The sequence below is a fragment of the Nomascus leucogenys genome, chromosome X (assembly GCF_006542625.1).
Source record: "Nomascus leucogenys isolate Asia chromosome X, Asia_NLE_v1, whole genome shotgun sequence".
NCBI classification, from domain to species: Eukaryota; Metazoa; Chordata; class Mammalia; order Primates; family Hylobatidae; genus Nomascus; species Nomascus leucogenys.
The window spans coordinates 139,255,534-139,276,476 of NC_044406.1; the positions used below are offsets into that span (position 1 = coordinate 139,255,534).

Sequence of the window (20,943 nt, forward strand, 5' to 3'; positions counted from 1 at the left end):
AGCCTCTGCGTGTGCAGGCACTGGGTCTCGAGAGGGTGCAAGGGGGATAAAGAGGAGAGAGCGCTTCCTAGACTTTAAGTTTTCTCGAGCCTCATGTCTACCGATGGCGTGAAAGGATCCTGGCAAAATGGAAGTGTGAGGCAGGTGGGCGTCTATATCCATTTCACCAGGCTGATGGTTACATAATCGGCAAGCAAGAGCTGTGGAGGGCTTGCTGGATGCCCTCAACACCCAGGAGGAGGGAGGGAGCTAGCAAGCTAAGGCAGGTGGCCCTCCTGGCCCCTTAAGGTCCATCTGCTGGAGGCCCAGAGTCCTTGGAGTACAGTCTACACCTGGAGGGGACCCATTCCTGCCAGTCTGTGGCAGGGATGGCATGCCACCTCTGCCAGGCCAGGACCCCAAGCCCATCAGCATCAGCGTGGTGCAAGCGCACAGGCGTGAGCTGATCAGTGACGAGGGGCAGGTACACAAGGTGGAGACAAAGACCAAGAGGACGGTTGCCAGCGAGAGGAGCAGACTCATGAACTTGAACAACATCTGCGGGGGACGGCTTTGGAGGTGCTCCGCTGCCTCCAGTTGGGTGACTTGCTGTAGCATCTCCAGCTTGGATATTCGGCTATTGAAGGTCTCCATGATCTCCTGCAGGAGACGAAAATGCACGCACCAGAAGTCAGCACAGAGCTGTGGTCGTTTATTGAGTTCTTAGGGGTGAGCAGAAAGCACTGTGGGGTGGGTATTCGAGGAGGGAAGCGGACAGCCTAGAGCACATTCAGGGCAGAGGGGAGGGCGCAGGCTCTCCAGCAACGGGGAAAGCTTCATCTGACCCGGCTGCACTCCCCCATCCACTGTCTCCCAAAGCTGAGGACCTGGTCAAGACACAGCTACCCAGGGACGGGGGTGGGCGCTATGGGAATGGAAAAGTGAGGAGAGGGAAGCCAGGTCTAAGGAGGGGTCCTGAGAGGGCGCTCCCTACACCTGCAGCCGCAGCAGAAGCAGCTCCACCCCAGATCTCCCGAGTCAGAGGTTCACGGGGGAGCACTGCAGCACCAGAGTGGCAAAAGCAGCTCAGCCAGATGGTGGGAAGCAGAGCGTGAGTGTAAAGATCAGATGCTGCTAGCTCTGAAACAAACGTGTGTGGCCATTCAACCCTCAGGAGCGGGCAGCTCGAGGACCCGTGTCTTGCTTTGGTTTGGGGGTATCAGAATGGATTCGCTCATCCCTGCAGTCTTCTCACAAGGCTCCCCCAGGAGGTTCTCACCCATATTTCCTTGGCTCTCTCATAGGATAGATAGGCCATTCTCTCTTCGCTGCAGGCCAGATTGTATTGGAGGTTGTAAATCTCATTCAGCTGTCCCTGCAGGCGACCATTCACCTGTTCTTCCATCAGTGCTTGTCTTGGGAGCAAAAGAGAAAGTAAGATTCCTTCAGTGCCTCGCTCAGAGCTCATGCCAACAGCGAGCGGTCCTGACCTAGACTAGATTTGGGTTCAGCTTCTGCCTTCCTCCTCCCTCCCCAGGCTCTAGGGAAAGCCTGTCTCCCACTCCAGGTCTGCCTGGGAACACCCCAAACACAACGCCAGCCACACGCACACCAATATTCATATATATTTTATATGTAGTTACTCCTTTGTAACAGCTTTACAAAAATAGCCACAGACGAGAGGTTGTAGAAATGACAGTGTGAACTATCGCTGTGTGCGCTTCGGTTCCGCAAATCCCCCGGGACCAGTGTTGAGCATGAAGTCCAGCCTGCAGTTTAGCCTGCAGTTACTCTATAGAAACATGGTGACTATAAGGATTGAAAAGTCACAAAAGACCACAGATTCCAGTACAATTCCATTAGTTACGAAATGTCCAGAATAGGCAAATCCATAGAGACAGAAAGCAGATTAGTGGGTGCCACGGGCTGGGGGTGGGGGATGGGCAGTGGCTGCTAATGAGTACAGGGTTGCTTTGGGGCTGGTGAAAATATGGTAGGACCGGGCACGGTGGCTCACGCCTGTAATCCCAGCACTTTGGGAGGCCAAGGCGGGTGGATCACGAGGTCAGGAGATCGAGACCATCCTGGCTAACACGGTGAAACCCCGTCTCTACTAAAAATACAAAATAAAATTAGCCAGCCGTGGTGGCAGACGCCCGTAGTCCCAGCTACTCGGGAGGCTGAGGCAGGAGAATGGCGTGAACCCGGGAGGGGGAGCTTGCAGTGAGCAGAGTTCACACCACTGCACTCTAGCCGGGGCGACAGAGCGAGACTCCGTCTCAAAAAAAAAAAAAAAAAAAGAGAATATTGTCGAATTAGATAGTGGTGATGGCTGAACAACTCTGTGAATATACTAAAAACCTGTGAATTGTACACTTTAAAATCGTGAATTTTATGGGATGTGAATTATATCTCAATAGAGCTGTTATTTAAACAAAAAGAGAAAAGTGAATCATGGCAATAGTTGCACAAATCAGTAAATTTACTAAAAACCATTGAAATGTAGTTAAAATGGTGTATTTTATAATATGTAAATTATATCTCAATAGAGCTGTTAAAAAACCACAAGCAGGCCAGGTGCAGTGGTTCACAGTTGCAATCCCAGCCCTTTGGGAGGCCAAGGCAAGGGGATTGTTTGAGGCCACGAGGAATTCAAGACCAGTCTGGGCAATACAGTGAGACCCTGTCTCTACAAAAAAAAAAAAATTTAATTATCTAGGTGTGGTGGCATGCGCCTGTAGTCTCAGCTACTCTGGAGGCTGAGGCAGGAGGACCTCTTGAGTCCAGGTGTTCGAAGCTGCAGTGAGCTGCCATCATGGCACTGCACTCCAGCCTGGGCAGCAGACTGGGACCCCATCTCTAAAAGAAAACAATCACTACCTGTTGTGTATATAAGTAGTAAAAGTATAAAACCATGCATGGAAAAGATAAGCACCCAAATGAGAATGGCGAGGCCAGTATAGCGAGGCCAGAATAGCAAGGAAGGGAGATGGTGCTGGAAAGGGGTAATGAGGGCTTCAACGGAATATTTTAAAGTTTTATTTCCTAAAAAAATAAGATTTGAAGTGAATATGGCAAATGTTAAGATTTCAGAAAGCTTGGGGCTGTTAATTATGTTATCCTGTACATTTTCCCTTTGCTTGAAATACTTCATAATTTAAAAACTTCTACAAAGTTCCCCTTTTGGCACCACAAAGAACAGGCCAGAAGGACAGAGGCCAGGGGGCCAGTGAGGGGGCTCTGGCACCACCGCTTACGTAGAAGAGAGAAGGCACCGGAGAGTGATGCAACCCATAGACTGGCAGGGCTGCCGCCCCAGGAGGCCCAGGAGGGTGGCGGCAGGCCTCAGGTGCAGGAGGTCTAAACGGTGGTGCTGACAGAGACGGGGAAAACAGTGACGACTTCTATTCGGTCCCACTCCAAGGACTTGACCAACACCCACACGGAGAAATCCCCTGGGCACTGAATAAGCTGACAGCTCATTTGTTGAAAGCCAATTTGTCAAAAGCTGGTTCCTTGCAGCATTTCAAGGAATATTCCATTTGTCTCTGCCCCAGGTCCCTGTTAAGAAGAGAGTCGGTGGACAACATGGACTAGGCTACTGCTCACAGAGAGGGGGAGTGGGTCGGCAGGATGGTCACCCCGAAAATAGATTCCTCATTACTGTCTTTCCATTTACATGAATGATGTAGCTGCGAGAACATTCAAGATTTTAACTGTCCTCGGGAATATGAAGTCAATCTTCATCAATGTATTGGTAAAGATACATGAAGATATTCTTCAATGCATTCTTGAAGAGCCTATTCAGATGTTAGTAAACAATATTTTCGTAAGGATATTCTCTCAGTCTCCCCTTCTCTCTGGCCCCCATCTCCTGGCCCTCTGGCAGCCGCGCTCCCTACTCTTCCTTGGTCAAGGACCCCTCTCTCTCCACCTCCTACAGTCACAGAGGCAAATGGACAACTCTGGAGAATGCTCTTATGAAGACAAAACAATGACCAGTCAACCCAGACACCCTCAAGACAGACCAAAGGTGTTAAGACCACCCTCTCCAACACAAAGTGTTCTAAACTTTATTTTTTTTTCAAAATAGTGTTTTGTTTTGTTTTGTTTTTGAGACGGATCTCCTTCTGTTTGCCCAGGCTGGAGTGCAGTGGCACGATCTTGGCTTGCCGCAACCTCCGCCTCCCGGGTTCAAGTGATTTTCCTGCCTCGGCCTCCTGAGTAGCTGGGACTACAGGTATGCGCCATCATGCCCGGCTAATTTTTTGTATTTTTACTAGAGACAGGGTTTCACCATGTTGGCCAGGCTGGTCTCCAACTCCTGACCTCAGGTGACCCACCTGCCTCGGCCTCCCAAAGTGCTGGGATTACAGGCGTGAGCCATTGGGCCCAGCCAGAAAGAGTATATTCTTGATCATTTCTGAGAATTTGCTTTTGGCAAATTGAGCTAGAGCCTAATCATGGCCTGCAACTTGGAGGAAACGTCTGAGATGGAGAAACAGCTGTAGGAGGGGTCAATAGCCCGGGTGCAATCGGTACATGTGGCTGAGATGGATGAGCTCGCTCTGAGCAACTGTGCCAAAGCAAGGGGCCCTGGGGAGCTGGGGGAAGAGCCAACAAAACAGAAGCCAAAGTGGGAGGAAGATCGCCAGGACGGCTCACACAGGAATCCAGAGGATGTAGGGTTACAGTGGAAAGGTCGAACATACATGTAACTGGGGCCTTAGAAGGGGAGAAATGAGAGACTAGGGCAGAATCACTATTTGAAAATATAATGGCTGAAAATGTCCAAAATTGACAAAAAACATCAAGCCATAAACCCAAGTGGCAATGCGAAGCCCAAGCGGGATGAATGCAAAGAAAATCACACCAAGGGGAGGGTCAGCGGCACAAAAAAGAAGAGAGAAAGAAAATCACACCAAACATCATCATAGCAAAACCACTAAACAACAAAGAAAAACAAAAGATCTTAAAAGGAGCCTGAGGAAAACAAAACTGTGATCCAAGGAGCAACAAGAAGACTGGCAGCTGCCTTTTCAACAGAAACCATGAAAGTCAGAAGGGAATGATTTGTTCAAAATGCTTATTATTTCCAAAAATTAAGTGCCAACTTAGAATTCTATGTCCAGCAAAAAATATCCTTCAGGGCCGGGCGTGGTGGCTCACGCCTGTAATCCCAGCACTTTGGGAGGCCGAGGCAGGCGGATCACGAGGTCAGGAGTTCAAGACTGGCCTGGCCAACATGGTGAAACCCCGTCTCCACTAAAGATACAAAAATTAGCCGGGCATAGTGGCACATGCCCGTAATCCCAGCTACTCAGGAGGCTGAGGCAGGGGAATCACTTGAACCTGGGAGGCAGAGGTTGCAGTGAGCCAAGATCTCACCATTGCACTCCAAGCTGGGCGACGGGGTGAGACTCCATCTCACAAAAAAAAGAAAAAAAAATCCTTCAGAAATAAAAAGGAATGATGGCATGTGTGAGGCAATAAGGTGACAGTGACTGCATATTTAACATTGTGGACTTGTTTTAAAACATTTTTGCTATGGCATTTAGGCTATGTTAACAAAATGATCCATATTTCAGGTTCACACTGAAATATTTACAGATGAACTGATATAATGTCTGTGCTTTGCTTCAACACAATAAGAATGAGAGGAACCAGTTCAGAGAACAGATCAGACCTTAGGTCAGACCTCCTCAGAGATCCAAAGATGCAGCATGCTCTGACATGGAGGAGAAGTCGGGGGAAAAATGGAAGATCTTGTGCCTTCAAGTTAACACGACCCAAAAGCCTGCAACAAAGGCCTAAGCAGATACCTTGAGGAAAGTCAGCCCGAGACTGGGTCCCTGGGGCTGAGAGGTCGCAGAGCAACACTGAAGCCTCTAGTAACCATAGCCTGTTATCTCCGAGCCTTGTCTGAAAGCGAAACATACCAGGACATTCTTGGGACAGAGGAGCTAGGGTCTGGATGCCCTCAAGGACCTGGTGTCCAGAAGGGAAAGAAAAGCATGGAGACCTGGCATATTCACTTCAGGGCATTTTCAATATGACAAGAGAAGCTATAAGAAAATTTCGCGACTGCCCACTTGCGGATACAGCCAGAAATACAAAGCAAGAGTGAAAGTTTTGCGTACTCGGCACCTGAGCAGCTTCTTTTTTATTCAATTTTTATTGAGGTAAATTTCATGTAACATAAAATGAATTATTTTAAGGTGAACAATTCAGTGGCATTTAGCACATGTGGTGTTGTGCAACCACTGTGGCTATTAATAGTTCCAGCACATTGGCCGGCTGCAGTCACGCCTGTAATCCCAGCTCTTTGGGAGGCCGAGGTGGGCGGATCACGAGGTCAAGAGATCAAGACCATCCTGGCCAACATGGTGAAACCCCGTCTCTACTAAAAATACAAAAAGTAGCTGGGCATGGTGGTGCGCACCTGTAGTCCCAGCTACTCGGGAGGCTGAGGCAGGAGAATCGCTTGAACCTGGGAGGCAGAGGTTGCAGTGAGCCGAGATCATGTCACTGCACTCCAGCCTGGCAACAGAGCGAGACTCTTGTCTCAAAAAAAAAAAAAAAAATTGTTCCAAGACATTTTCATCACCCCCCTCGAAAAAATACTATTTAGCAGTCACTCCCCATTCCCCATCACCCCAGTCCCTGGCAACCACCAATCCGCTTTCTGACTTGAGTAGCTTCTTATCTCTGAACCTCTACCAGCAATTTCTGAATGAGAGATGGACAAGATCATCAGATATGTGGAGACGGTCCTAGAGAAGCTGCTAGAAAATGACAGACAACCAAAGTAAGGGGTAGTGGGGCACTGTAATGCTTTGGATAGGAGAGGGCAGCAGGAATGACAAACCCAGGAGGCATTGACTCAGGGAAAGAAGAGGAAGGCAGGGTCAGGTTGAGATCTTGGCCAAATCCCTGAGCTCATCAACCTAGGGTACTCCATTGATGAATTTATCAAGAGTCATTGGCCGGGAGTGGTGGCTCACGCCTGTAATCACAGCACTTTGGGAGGCCAAGGCAGGTGGATCATTTGAGATTAGGAGTTGGAGACCAGCCTGGCCAACATCATGAAACCCCGTCTCTACTAAAAAATACAAAAATTAGCTGGGCGTGGTGGTGCATGCCTGTAATCTCGGCTACTCAGGAGGCTGAGACAGGAGAATCACTTGAATCCGGGACACAGAGGTTGCAGTGAGCTGAGATCGAGCCACTGCACTCCCTCCAGCCTGGGCAACAGAGCAAGACACCATCTCAAAAAAAAAAGCCATCAACAACTTTCCTTCTTTCTTTCTTTCTTTCTTTCTTTCTTTCTTTCTTTCTTTCTTCTTTCTTTCTTTCTTTCTTTCTCTTTCTTTCCTTCTTTCTTCCTTCTCTTTCTCTTTCTTTTTCTTTCTTTCTTTTTTTTTTTGAGACAAGGTCTCACTCTGTCCTCTATCACCCAGGCTGGAGTACAGTGGCACAATCATACCTCACTGCAACATAAAACTCTCGGGCTCAAGCGATCCTCCTGTCTCAGCCTCCCATGTAGCAGGGACTACAGGCATGTGCCACCAAGTCCGGTTAATACTTTTAAATTTTTTTGCAGAGATATGGTCTCACTTTGTTACCCAAGCTGGTCTCAAACTCCTGGACTCAAGCAATCCTCCTGCCTCGACCCCCCAAAGCACTGGGATTACAGCCATAAGCCACCACATCTGGCCCAATTTTTCTTTACGATCTTTCAAGGACTTAGTTTGCAGATAGGAAGCAGAAAGGAATTGTAAATTCAGTTCCATCAGCATCTACTTGGGGCTTACACACAAGTATTAATTAATTCTCACAACAGTTCCAACAATAGTGGGATCATTATTACCTCCGTGTTACAGTGTGAAAACTGAGGATTGCACACTTGAAGCACCTTGTCCAAGGTAATTCAGTAAATACCTGGCAGAGAGGAGGCTGGGCCAGGCCTAAATCCAGAATCAGCCCTCCTGACCCTGCCCTGATGTTCCCAAGACACAGCAGATAGAGTTCTGACATACATGGAGGAGGGAGGCAGCCCAGAGGGCGAGCTGGGTCCCTTCAGGAAGGGAGGAAAAGAAGCATCCAGACTGATCCACGAAACAGGTACTCACAGAACAGCCATCATGTGCCAACATGTCTTTGGGCAGTCACTTAGACACAGTGGCCGACCTGAATGTGCTGATATTTTGACGAGAACAATACAACACAAATGAATACCTACACAAGGGAGAGCAGTTCAGGCGGTGAGTGCTGCGAGAAAGGAAAAAGTAGGGGAGTGACAAAGACTGGTCCGGAGTATATAAAGAGATCTGACAACTCAACAATAAAAAGGCAATCCAAGTTGAAAACAAGCCAAAGACTTGTTGGCTGATAAGCACATGAAAAGGGGTTCAGCATCATTAATCATGAGAGACAGGGTCACACCCACTAGTTTCATGGGCTAGGATAGTGGTTCTCAACCAGGAGCGATTTGCCGCCCCGCCCTGCCAAGGGACATTTGGCAATCTCTGGAGAGACACTTCTGGTTGTTACAAATAGGTGGGGCACAGTAGGCTAAAATTGCCCCCCTAGGCTGGGCACGGTGGCTCACATCTGTAACCCCAGCACTTTGTGAGGCTGTGGTGGGCAGGTTGCCTGAGCTCAGGAGTTCGAGACCACCCTGGGCAACAGGGTGAAACCCCGTCTCTATTAAAAATACAAAAAATTAGTTGGGTGTGGTGGCACGCGCTTGTAGTCCCAGCTACTTGGGAGGCTGAGGCAGGAGAATTGCTTGAACCCCGGAGGCGGAGGTTGCAGTGAGCCAAGATCATGCCACTGCACTCCAGCCTGGGTGACAGAGCGAGACTCTGTCTTAAAAAAAAAACAAAAAAAGCCCCCCCGCAAAAGATATCTATGTCATAATCCTTGGAAACTGTGAATGTTACCTTCTATGGACAAAAAAGGGGGCTTTCCAGAAGTGGTGAGTTTAAGGGTATTGAGATGCAAAGATTATCCTAGATTATCCTGGTGGCCCTAAATGCAATCACATGTATGAGAGAGAGGCAAAAGGACATTAGACACGCACAGACGAGAATGTCATGTGAAGACAGAACACAGGTTTGAAGATGCTGCCCTTCAGGACTGGAATGATGTGGCCACAAAATTAAGGAATTTGGCAGCCACCAGAAACTGGAAGAGGCAAAGATCAGTTTGTCCCCTAGAGCCTCCAATGACAGTGTGTCCTCGCCTGATTTCAGCCCAGTGAAACTGATTTCAGCCTTCTAGCCTCCAGGACTGTGAGAGAATCACTTTCTGTTATTTTAAGCCATGAAGTTGGGGGCAATTTGTCACGGCAGCATCAGGTAATTAATTCACGGCACCACTGGCATCAAGTAAGTGGAGACCAGGGATGCTGCTCATCATCCTAGAATGTACAGGACAGCCCCGCACAACAGAGAATCATCTGGGCCAAAATGTCGACAGTGCCAAGGTTGACAGAACATGGGCTAGGGTGATGAAATTTTGGAGTCTAATTTCACCAAGTTGTGGCTGAACTTAAGAGGCTGAAATTTAAAAGACTGATCTTGCCAAACGTTGGCAACTGGAACTCTTATACACTCCTAGCAGGACTGTAAAATGGTATAACCATGTCGGAAAACAGTTCCTCTTTTTTTTTCTTTTCTTTTTTTTTTTTTTTTTTTTTGAGATGGAGTTTCACTCGTTGCCCAGGCTGGAGTGCAATGGCACGATCTCGGCTCACCGCAACCTCCGCCTCCTGAGTTCAAGCGATTCTCCTGCGTCAGCCTCCCGAGTAGCTGGGATTACAGGCATGTGCCACCACGCCTGGCTAATTTTGTATTTTTAGTAGAGACAGGGTTTACTCCATGTTGGTCAGGCTGGTCTCGAACTCCCGACCTCAGGTGATCCACCTGCCTCAGCCTCCCAAAGTGCTGGGATTACAGGGCTGAGCCACCGCGCCCAGCCTTCCTCTTTCTTAAAAGGCTAAGCATACTGCTATGGTGTACATGTCCCCCCCAAAACTCATGTTGAAATTTAATGGCCATGTGATGGTGTTAAGGGGTGGGACTGGTAAGAGGCGATTAATATTAATATTGTTATCATGAAAGTTTGGCCCCCGCTCGCTCTCTCACGCCCTCTTGCCCTTCTGCCTTCTGCCATAGGATGATGCAGTACAGAGGTCCTCACCAGCTGCCAGCGCCTTGACATTGAACTTCCTTTCTTTATAAACTACCCAGCCTGAGGTACTCTGTTACAGCAACAGAAAGTGGGACTAAGACACATAACACTTCTCTGTTATCTAGCAATTCCATATATGAAAGCATATGTTCACAGGAAGACTTGGGTGAGAACGTTCATAGCAGCTTTATTCAGTTGCCCCAACTGGCAGCGGACCAGGGCATAAGCAACCTGCGGCGTCTCCATGCAATGGAAGCCTGCCAAGCAATACGAAGCCATGAGCTACTCACTCACACAGCTTGGGTAGATCTCAAAACAATTCCACGGAGCAAAAGCAGCCAGACGCAAAGCACCGCGTGCCGTGCGATTCCACTTACATGATGTTCAAGAGGAGACGAAGCTAGAGTGACAGAAACCAGAACAGTGGCCAATTATGGGAGACGGGCATTCACTGGAAGAGGGTGTGAAGGTACTTTCTGGGGTGGTGGCAAAGCTCTTTATTGGCATTTATTTGCCCAGGTGTAAACCTTTGTCAAAACTTGTTAAACTGTATGCCTAAACTTCAATGCAATTTCACTGTATAAAATTTACCTCAAAAAGGCCAGGCGCGGTGGCTCACTCCCGTAATCCCAGCATTTTGGGAGGCCGAGGCAGGTGGATCACCTGAGGACAGGAGTTCGAGACCAGCCTGACCAACATGGAGAAACCCCATCTCTACTAAAAATACAAAATTAGCCAGGCGTGGTGGTGCATGCCTCTAATCCCAGCTACTCGGGAGGCTGAGGCAGGAGAATCGCTTGAACTCAGGAGGCGGAGGTTGCAGTGAGCCGAGATCGCGCCATTGCACTCCAGTCTGGGCAACAAGAGCAAAACTCCATCTGAAAAAAAAAAAAAAACTTTACTTCAAAAAACCCCGCTTCCAAAAGAATAAAAGAAGAGGCCATTTGAACGTGGTAGCCTGGGAAGTCCCTTTGAGGAGAGGACATCAGAGCAGAGCCTAAAGGACAAGCTGAGTGTGGGAGTTTCCTGTGGCTGCCATCACAAAGCGTTACAAACTTTGAGTGGCTTTCGCAGCAGAGATGGCCTCTCTCCTGGCTGGGGGTCCAGCAGTCCGAGAGGAAGGCGCAGGCGGGGCGGGCTTCTGCCAAGGACCGAGAAGGCGCCTCCGCTCGGGGCCTCTGTCCCAGCTTCTGCCCTGCTGCCCATCTGCGGGCTTCCTTGGCTTCTGCCACGGCAGGTCGGCCTCAGCCTCTGTCTCCACACCGTGCTCTCCCTCTGGGTGTGTCTGTGTCTCCGTCTCCCCTTTCTGTCAGGACACAGGTCACATTGCATTAGGGCCCACCCCTCTGCAGAACGACCTCGTCCAAATCTAACTCATCACATCTGCAAGGACCCTGTTTCCAAATAAGCTGGTTCCTTGTCACCAAGTGGAGCCTTCAGTGAGTTGATGCCAAGGCAGGTCTTGGGAATTAGAAATGGGGTAAGAAGCAATGTCCTCCAGCCAGGTGTAGGGGCTCACACCTGTAACCCCAGCACTTTGGGAGGCCGAGGCGGGTGGATCACTTCAGGTCAGGAGTTCGAGACCCCTGGTCAACATGGCCAAACCCCATCTCTACTGAAAAATACAAAAAGTAGCCAGGCATGCTGGCGGGTGCCTGTAATCCCAGCGACTCGGGAGGCTGAGGCAGGAGAATAGCTTGAACCCGGGAGGTGGAGGTTGCAGTGGGCCGAGATCGTGCCACTGCACTCCAGCCTGGCGACAGAGTGAGACTCCATCTCAAAAGAAAAAAAAAGAAAAAGAAAATCGAGCTACTGCATGGTGCAGAGAAAGCATTCGCCAGAAGGCAGTCATTTTTGAAATAAGTATCTGAGACCCGACTTGTGCCCCAGCTCAGCTAGGAGCACATGTGAAGAGACCAGAGCTGGCGAGGTGATTCTGGTCCTGACTCCCACCTTCCCAGCCGACTGCGACCAAAGGACGCCACCTCCCTAACTAGTGCCAGGTATCTAGCGGACTCTTGCCACCCCCATGTTGTCTCCTGCCACCACAGAGTCAGGGCCAGCCGCTGTGGTGCTGCAACCACCTGGCAGGGGCTGCCGAGCTGGAGCCTTTTCGCCAGCAAGGGTCAAGGCAGGTGTGAGACTGCAGGGAGAGGGCTGGCTCGCCCCACTGCAGGGCCCAGTCGCTAAGAGAAGCGTGGACCTGCTCTTCCAACTGGCCCCTCACCCTGGCTCTCCAGGCTCCTGTCCTGGCTCCCTTTCACCCTCCCATAGGTGGCTGCTGGGAGCAGTTCCTCCTCTGCTTCCAGTCCCCAAAGCCAAGGCCTCACCTACACTTCTCCTCCTGAAGGGACTCCAGCAACAGCTGCAGGTCAGTCAGAGACCTCTCCTTTAGGCTGTGATAGGACTCCTGGAGGCTGAGGTGGAACCTCTTGGCTTCTTCCAGCTCTTCCTTTACCTTCTGCAACAGCAGATTTTGTTGCTGGGCCACATCCTCTGTCTCTAAGCGCGTCCCCTGCTGTAAGCTCTGGAAGCGACTCTCCAAGGTGAAGGGTCTGCTGGCATCAGGCAGGTTGACAGGCCCGTCTTCCCCACCTGGCTTGGGGGGCTCTGAAAGCAGGGCCTTCTCGCTGGGTGGCTCGCAATTGGCTGGGTCGCTTTCTGCCATCAGCAGTAAGCCCTTGGGCCTGCAGCCTTCCTCCAGCTCCTGGAGCTGCTGGTGACACTGGCGGAGCCTGTGCTCGATCTGGGCGATGGTGGCAGAGGTGCGCTGGTTCACCTTCTCAAAGGCCTGCCGGATGTGCGGCACCTGGTGGCGGTCTGCTTTGGATACCAGCTTGAGGTAGCTCACAGTGTTGCCATCCCGACTGGCCTTCTCCACTCTCAGCTGCTCTGAGAGGTAGAGGATCCGGTGCCTGACACTATCCTGTAAGTTGTGGGCTAGGCCCCCATCCGAGAGGCTGGAAGGGCCACTGGGGCCGCCTTCGCTGGATGACAGGGACCTGCATGAAGGCACATTGGAGGGGAGGGTTGCGCTGGGGCTCCTGGTGTGTTCCGCCTACATTGGGAAACAAGAAATCACAATACGGTGCTCTGTGGGCCGCAAAGTGTGGGAGAATTGGACACGTTATGACTCCATAAAACACTTCCACATGCACATGGATACTTACACACGCAAGATTCGTGCATTCAAGATGGGCCCGACACAGACTGAGGAGGTGATGCTCATCTTCAGGGCCCCTCTCTCCGCCTTTTCAGCGTCTGACTCCTTGCTCCACATGTATGCCTCACTAAGACCCACAGGTGGCCAGACTGCCTTCTACGTCTGCCTGTTTTTGCACTGCACTCCTATTTTCTCTTCCAAAAATTACCAGTTGTGGGTCTCATTTATAAAGAACTATTCTTGTAAAGTATGGCATAAACTTATTTCCATTAACCCTTACAGCTTGCTGTATTGCTACTCCCAGGGAGACAGGAAGGGTTAGGCAGAGAGATTTGCCTCCTAAGAGGTTCATTCATTCATCCAATCATTCATTCAACACGTATTTTCTGAGTGCCTACCACGTGGTACAGAAGCCAGATACATTCCTTGATCTCATACAGCTGACGGTCTACGGCAGAAAATTCTATCGTAACACAAAAGAATGAGTCTCTCACATGGTGAGGGGGTTAACATTGCCTTTGACAAAGAGCCCAGTTCAAATCCTGGCTCCACCACTCTGAGACCTTGAGCAAGTTAATAAACTGCTCTGAGGCTCAGTTTTCTTACCTGTAAAATAAAGATGGCAAGAGCAGCATAGCTGGAACCCAGCCCACCAGAGCAAGGAGCTAGGAGAGGGAGGTGGGGGGCAGCTCAGGTGCAGCCTCTGTTCTGTTTCTACTTTTTTTTTTTTTTGAGACAGAGTCTCACTCTGTCACCCAGGCTGGAGTGCAGTGGTGCAATCTCGGCTCACTACAACCTTCGCCTCCCGGGTTAAAGCAATTCTCATGCCTCAGCCTCCTCAGTAGCTGGGATCACAGGTGTGCACCACCACACCCAGCTAATTTTTGTATTATTAGTAGAGACAGGGTTTCACCATGTTGACCAGGCTGGTTTCCAACTCCTGACCTCAAGTGATGCTCCTGCCTTGGCCTCCCAAAGAGTGCTGGGATTACAGGGGTGAGCCACCGCATCTGGCCTATGCCTCAATTTTTAAAACGCAAAGTGATACCGCTATGTACCCAGTAGATTGGTCAAACTCAGACAGACTGACAACAATAAGAGCTGGCAAGGATATAGAGCAACAGGAACTCTCAATCATTACTGGTGGGAAGAAAATTTGTACTACAACCACCTTAGGAAAGCACTTGACAGTATCACAAAGTTGAAGACATGCATACCAAATGATCCAGCAACTGCATTCATAGGCAATATTCCCAGGAGACAAGTACACTGATGTTCCCGATATCCAACAACTAGCAACAAACCACCTGCCCAGAAAGTGTAAGTAAACTGTAATATATGCAACAATATACTACTGTACAGCAATGAGAATGAACTACAGCCTTGAAAAACATGAATGCATTTCACAAGCATAATGTTGAACAAAAGAAACCAGACAGAAAATCCATACTATATATGGTTCCATTTACATAAATTCCAAGAGCAGGCAAAACTAAACAATATTATATAGGGATGACTACACAGGCAGGAAAGCATAAAGAGCAGCATGGATGTTGGCAACAGAAATCCCAGGATGGTGGTTCCCACTAGGGCGGGAGAAGGGGATTATGATTGGGGTGACTGTGGAGGCTGGGGTGCCTGGCCTGAGTAGTGGTTAAACGTGTGTTCACCTTATCGTTATTTCTTAAAACATACATCAATGTTTTCTGCACCTTTATATACATACGCCAGATTTCACAGTTTTCAAACTATTTAAATGTTCAATATAGGCCAGGTGTAGTGGCTCACGCCTGTAATCCCAGCACTTTGGGAGGCCGAGGCAGGCGGATCACTTGAGGTCAGGAGTTCAAAACCAATCTGGCCAACATGGTGAAACCCCGTCTGTACAAAATAGAAAACAACAACAACAACAACAAATGCCTGGCACGGTGGCTCACACCTGTAATTCCAGCACTTTGGGAGGCCGAGGCGGGTGGATCACCTGAGGTCGGGAGTTCAAGACCAGCCTGACCAACATGGAGAAACCCCATCTCTACTAAAAATACAAAATTAGCCAGGCGTGGTGGTGCATGCCTGTAATGCCAGCTACTCGGGAGGCTGAGGCAGGAGAATCGCTTGAACCCAGAAGGCGGAGGTTGCAGTGAGCCGAGAACGTGCCATTGCACTCTAGCCTGGGCAAGAGCGAAACTTCATCTCAAAAATAAATAAATAAAATAAAATAAAAATACAAAAATTACTCAGGCGTGGTGGCACACACCTGTAATCCCAGCTACTCGGGAGGCTGAGGTGGGAGAATCACCTGAACCCGGGAGGTACAGGTTGCAGTGAACCAAGATTATGCCACTGCACTCCAGCCTGGGTGGCACAGTGAGACCTTGTCTCAAAAATTGAATAAACAAGGCCGGGCTTGGTGGTTCACGCCTGTAATCCCAGCACATTGGGAGGCCAAGGTGGGAGGATCACTTGAGGTCAGAAGTTCGAGACCAGCCTGGGCAACATGATGAAACCCCATCTCTACTAAAAATACAAAAATTAGCCGGGCGTGGTGGCACACGCCTGTAGTCCCAGCTACTCGAGAGGCTGAGGCAGGAGAATCGCTTGAACACAGGAGGCAGAAGTTGCATCGAGCTGAGATCGCGCCACTGCACTCCAGCCTGGGCGGTAGAGTGAGACTTCGTCTCAAAAAAATAATAAATAATAAATAAATAAATGTTCAATTGATGGATTTAATGGCAGTTTTGATATGGCTGGAGACACTATCAGTAAATTGCACAGAGGAGCTAAAGAAAGTATCCAGGCCGGGTGCGGTGGCTCACACACCTGTAATCCCAACATTTTGGGAGGCCAAGGTGGGTGGATCACCTGACGTCAGGAGTTTGAGGCCAACCTGACCAACATGGTGAAACCCTGTCTCTACTAAAAAATACAAAAAATTAACTGGGCATGGTGGTGGACACCTGTAATCCCAGCTACTTGGGAGGCTGAGGGAGGAGAATCGCTTGAACCCAGGAGGCAGAGGTGGCAGTGAGCCGAGATCGCGCCACTGCACTCCAACCTGGGCAACAAGAGCAAAACACCATCTCAAAAAAAGAAAGACGAAAGAAAGGAAGGAAGGAAGGAAGGAGGGGAAGAAAAGAAAAGAAAAGAAAAAAAGTATCCAGAATGCAGCACAGAGGCACAAAGAAATAGAAAACTTGAAAAATAGAAGACATGGAAGGTAGCATGAGTAGGTCTAACAAAAATCCAATTGTCACTCCAGAGAGAGAAGACAGAGAATGAAGCAGCAGCAATATATATATATTTTTCTTTTTTTTTAAATGGAAACGGAGTCACACTCTGTCGCCTAGGCTGGGGTGCCGTGGCACAATCTCAGCTCACTGCCAACCTCTGCTGCCCGGGTTCAAGCACTTCTCGTGCCTCAGCCTCCGGAGTAGCTGGGAGTACAGGCGCGTGCCATCACGGCTAGCTAATTCTTTTGTATTTTTAGTAGAGATGGGGTTTCATCATGTTGGCAAGACTGTTCTCGAACTCTCAACATCAGGTGATCCACCCACCTCGGCCTCCCAAAGTGCTGGGATTACAGGCATGAGCCACTACGACCGGCCACAGCAGCAACATTTTAAGAGATAACTCCCTAAGAACTTTCCAGAACTGAAGAAAGACACAAATTCACAAATTCAAGAAGCCCAGTAAATCCTAAGCAGGGAAGACAGAAATAAGTCCACACATGAACACAAGATTTTTTTTTTTTTTTTTGAAAGTGTTTCGCTCTTGTCGCCCAGGCCGGAGTGCAGTGGCGTGATCTCGGCTCACTGCAACCTCTGCCTCCCGGGTTCAAGCGATTCTCCTGCCTCAGCCTCCCAAGTAGCTGGGATTACAGGCGCCCACCACCATGCCCAGCTAATTTTTGTATTTTTAGTAGAGACAGTGTTTCACCATGCTGGCCAGGCTGGTCTGGAACTCCTGACCTCAAATGATCCGCCCACCTCGGCCTCCCAAAGTGCTGGGATTACAAGCATGAGCCACAGCCCCCGGCCGACACAAGATGTTAAAAGCAACCAGAGGAAAAAAAGCTGATTACCTTTAAAACCATGACTTTTAGACTGCAGGCTGCCTTCTCAATAGCATCAATGCAATCCAGAAGATAGTTGACTGATATCTTCGATACACTGAGAGAATAACTGTCAGAGAGGAAAAAATAGGTCACATGCAAAGAATCAGAAGTCAGAATGGCTTCAGACTTCAGCAACAGCATGGGGAACTAGAAGACAATGAAGTGCTGGCTGGGCACGGTGGCTCACACCTGTAATCTCAGCACTCTGGGAAGCCCAGGCAGGCAGATCACTTGAAGTCAAGAGTTTGAGACCAGCCTGGCCAACATGAGGAAACTCTGTCTCTACTAAAAATAAAAAATTAGCCGAGCATGGTGGTGGGCACCTGTAATCCCAGCTACTCAGGAGGCTGAGGCAAGAGAATCGCTTGAACCCAAGAGGTTGCAGTGAGCCGAGATCACTCCCCTGTACTCCAGCCTGGGTAACAGAGCAAGACTCTGTCTCAAAAAAAAAAAAAAGACAATGAAGTGCTGCCTTCGAAATTCTGAGGGAAAAGTGATTTCCCAGCCTAAAATTCTACACCCCAACTGTCAACTGTGGGGTTAGACTAAAGACATTTTTAGACATGAAGGAGTTCAGTACACCACTGACAAATGTAAGAATTCAACAACTGTTTAAAAAGCAAGTCTTGCCAGGGCAGTGGTGTGCACCTGTGGTCCCAGCTACTCAGGATGCTGAGGCAGGAGGATTACTTGTGCCCAGCAAGTAGAGGCTGCAGTGACCTGTGACTGTGTTACTGCCCTCCAACCTGGGTGACAGAGTGAGACCTTGTCTCAAAAAAAAAAAAGGGAGGGGCGTGGTGGCTCACACCTGTGATCCCACCACTTTGGGAGGCCAAGGCGGGTGGATCCCTTGAGGTCAGGAGTTTGAGACCACCATGGTGGTCAACACTGTGAAACACTGTCTCTACTAAAAATACAAAAATTAGCCGGGCATGGTGGCACACACCTGTAATCCCAGCTACTGGGGAGGCTGAGGCAGGAGAATTGTTTGAGCCGGGGAGACGGGGGTTGCAGTGAGCTGAGATTGCGCCACTGCACTCCAGCCTGACTGAAAGAGTGAGATTGTCTCAAAAAAAAAAAAGTAATCACTAGAAAAGAAGCTACATATGTACATAACATCCAAATAACCAAGGGGAGAAAAAAATGGGACTTGATTAATCAAAAAGAAAAAAAAGAAAGAAAGGGGGAGCAAAAAAAAAAAAAAAAAAAAACAAGGGCTGGGTGTGCTGGCTCATGCCTGTAATCCCAGCACTTTGGAAGCCCAGGTGGATGGATCTCTTGAGCCCAGGAGGTCGAGACCAGCCTGGGCAACATGGCGAAACCCCTGTCTCTATTAAAAAAAATTAATACAAAAATTATCCTGGAGTGGTGGTGCACACCTGCAGTCCCAGCTACCCAGGAGGCTGAGACGAGAGGATCACTTGATCCCGGGGATGTCGAGGCTGCCATGATCCCACCACTGCCCTCCAGCTGGGGTGGCAGACTGAGACCCCACCTCATAAAATAAATAAAAGCAAACAAGAAAAAAAAAAAAGGCTTGAAATATATCTGATAGATAAAAGGCTAATCAACACAATATATAAAGAACTGCAAATCAGTAAACTAAGAGCAAATAACCCACTATAAAGACATTAAAGGGTAGCCATGGACATCTCAGACGACGAAAAACGAAAGGCAGTAAACGTATGAAAAAACGTGTAATTGCAAGGTGATCCAGGAATAGTAAGCAAAAAGCAACGATTAAATACTATTTTCTCATCCACCAGAACGCCAAAAATTAAAAAGCCTAACAATGACCAGGGCTGGCGAGAATGTGGCAGAAGGTGATGTCACATACCCTGCAAGTGGGAATCTAAACAGGTTCAGGGTTTGTTTGTTTGTTTTTTTTTTGTCACAATTAGGTGGCCTGTTAAATTTTTTTTCTTCAGACAGAGTTTTGCTCTTGTTGCCCAGGCTGGAGTGCAATGGCTCGATCATGGCTCACCGCAACCTCGACCTCCCAGGTACAAGTGATTCTCCTGTCTCAGCCTCCCAAGTAGCTAGTACAGGTATGTGCCAGTAAGCCCAGCTAATTTATTTTTTTTTTGAGACTCACTGCAAGCTCCGCCTCCCGGGTTCACGCCATTCTCCTGCCTCAGCCTCTCCGAGTAGCTGGGACTACAGGCGCCCGCCACCACGCCCACCTAATTTTTTGTATTTTTAGTAGAGACGGGGTTTCACCGTGGTCTCGATCTCCTGACCTCGTGATCCACCCGCCTCGGCCTCCCAAAGTACTGGGATTACAAGAGTGAGCCACCACGCCCGGCCGCTAATTTTTTTGTATTTAGTAGAAACGGGGTTGCACCACGTTAGGCTGGTCGGGAACTCCTGATCTCAGTTGATCCACCCACTTTGGCCTCCCAAAGTGCTGGCATTACAGGCATGTGTGCCACTGTGCCCAGACACTTTTTTTTTTTTTAGATGGAGTCTTGCTCTGTCGCCCAGGCTGGAGTGCAGTGGCGCCATCTCGGCTCACTGCAACCTCCGCCTCCTGGATTCAAGCAATTCTCCTGCCTCAGATTCCCAGTAGCTGGGATTACAGGTGCCCACCACGGCCTGGTGTGGTGGCTCACACCTGTAATCCCAACACTTTGGGAGGCCGAGGTGGGTGGATCACCTGAGGTCAGGAGTTGGAGACCAACCTGGCCAACACGGTGAAACCCCGTCTCTACTAAAAATACAGAAAATTAGCCAGGTGTGGTGGCAGATGCCTGTAATTCCAGCTATTCGGGAGGCTGAGGCAGGAGAATCGCTTGAACCCGGGAGGCGGAGGTTACAATGAGCTAAGATTGAGCCACTGCACTCCAGCCTGGGCAACAGGGCGAGACTCTGTCTCAAAAAAAAAAAAAATATAGAAACACACATTCCCTTTAACCCAGCAGAACATGGGAACCCAAGGGCATTCAGCCTGTGGCGCGACCAGGCGGCCGGATTTGAGCTCACGTAGAAATTCGGCATTTTTGAACCAAGGAACAGCACTTGGGATCCCAAATGTCTGGACTTGGGCACGGTGCTGTGGAGCTGGCGCTGTTGGGATTCATACTAGTTCTGGGTCGGTAGCTCACCTCAGAGGTGGGTAGAAGGTTCTCTGAGACCGACATGGGGGCTAGTGCAGGCACCACCAGACATAGGGCATTTCAGACAGAGGGCGAGCACATTCCCTAGTTACCAGGGTTCACTCAAGTCAGTCACGTCACAGGCTGGCAATGCGCTAACCCCTCCTCAACAATCACATGGGGCTTGCCTCATAGAATGTTCTTGAAAGGGAAAGGTGGCTGGCGCAGGCGCCAGCAGTCTCAGAACCCTGAGCACTGCCCCACCCCCACCCCGCCTGCCACAGCCTGGGCTGTTGTGGGGGAGGGGTGAGCATTTACCACAAAACAAAAAATTGCGCCAAAGCAGCTCCCCCTCCCCCCCTTTACAGTTGCAGCTGCACGTGCCACGTGCAGCA

At 49.3% G+C, this 20,943-nt stretch overlaps 1 protein-coding gene across 1 annotated transcript; it reads right to left on the reverse strand.

The window, feature by feature from the left end:
• Positions 1-283: 283 nt before the first annotated feature.
• LOC100596609 (testis-specific protein TEX28) lies at positions 284-20,739 on the reverse strand. The gene is given in 6 exon segments (XM_003279303.4): positions 284-408; positions 411-639; positions 1,259-1,394; positions 12,507-13,234; positions 17,421-17,520; positions 20,662-20,739. Coding segments are annotated over 5 exon segments (1,230 nt in total). The 5' UTR covers positions 17,433-17,520; positions 20,662-20,739.
• Between the last annotated feature and the right edge of the window lie 204 nt (positions 20,740-20,943).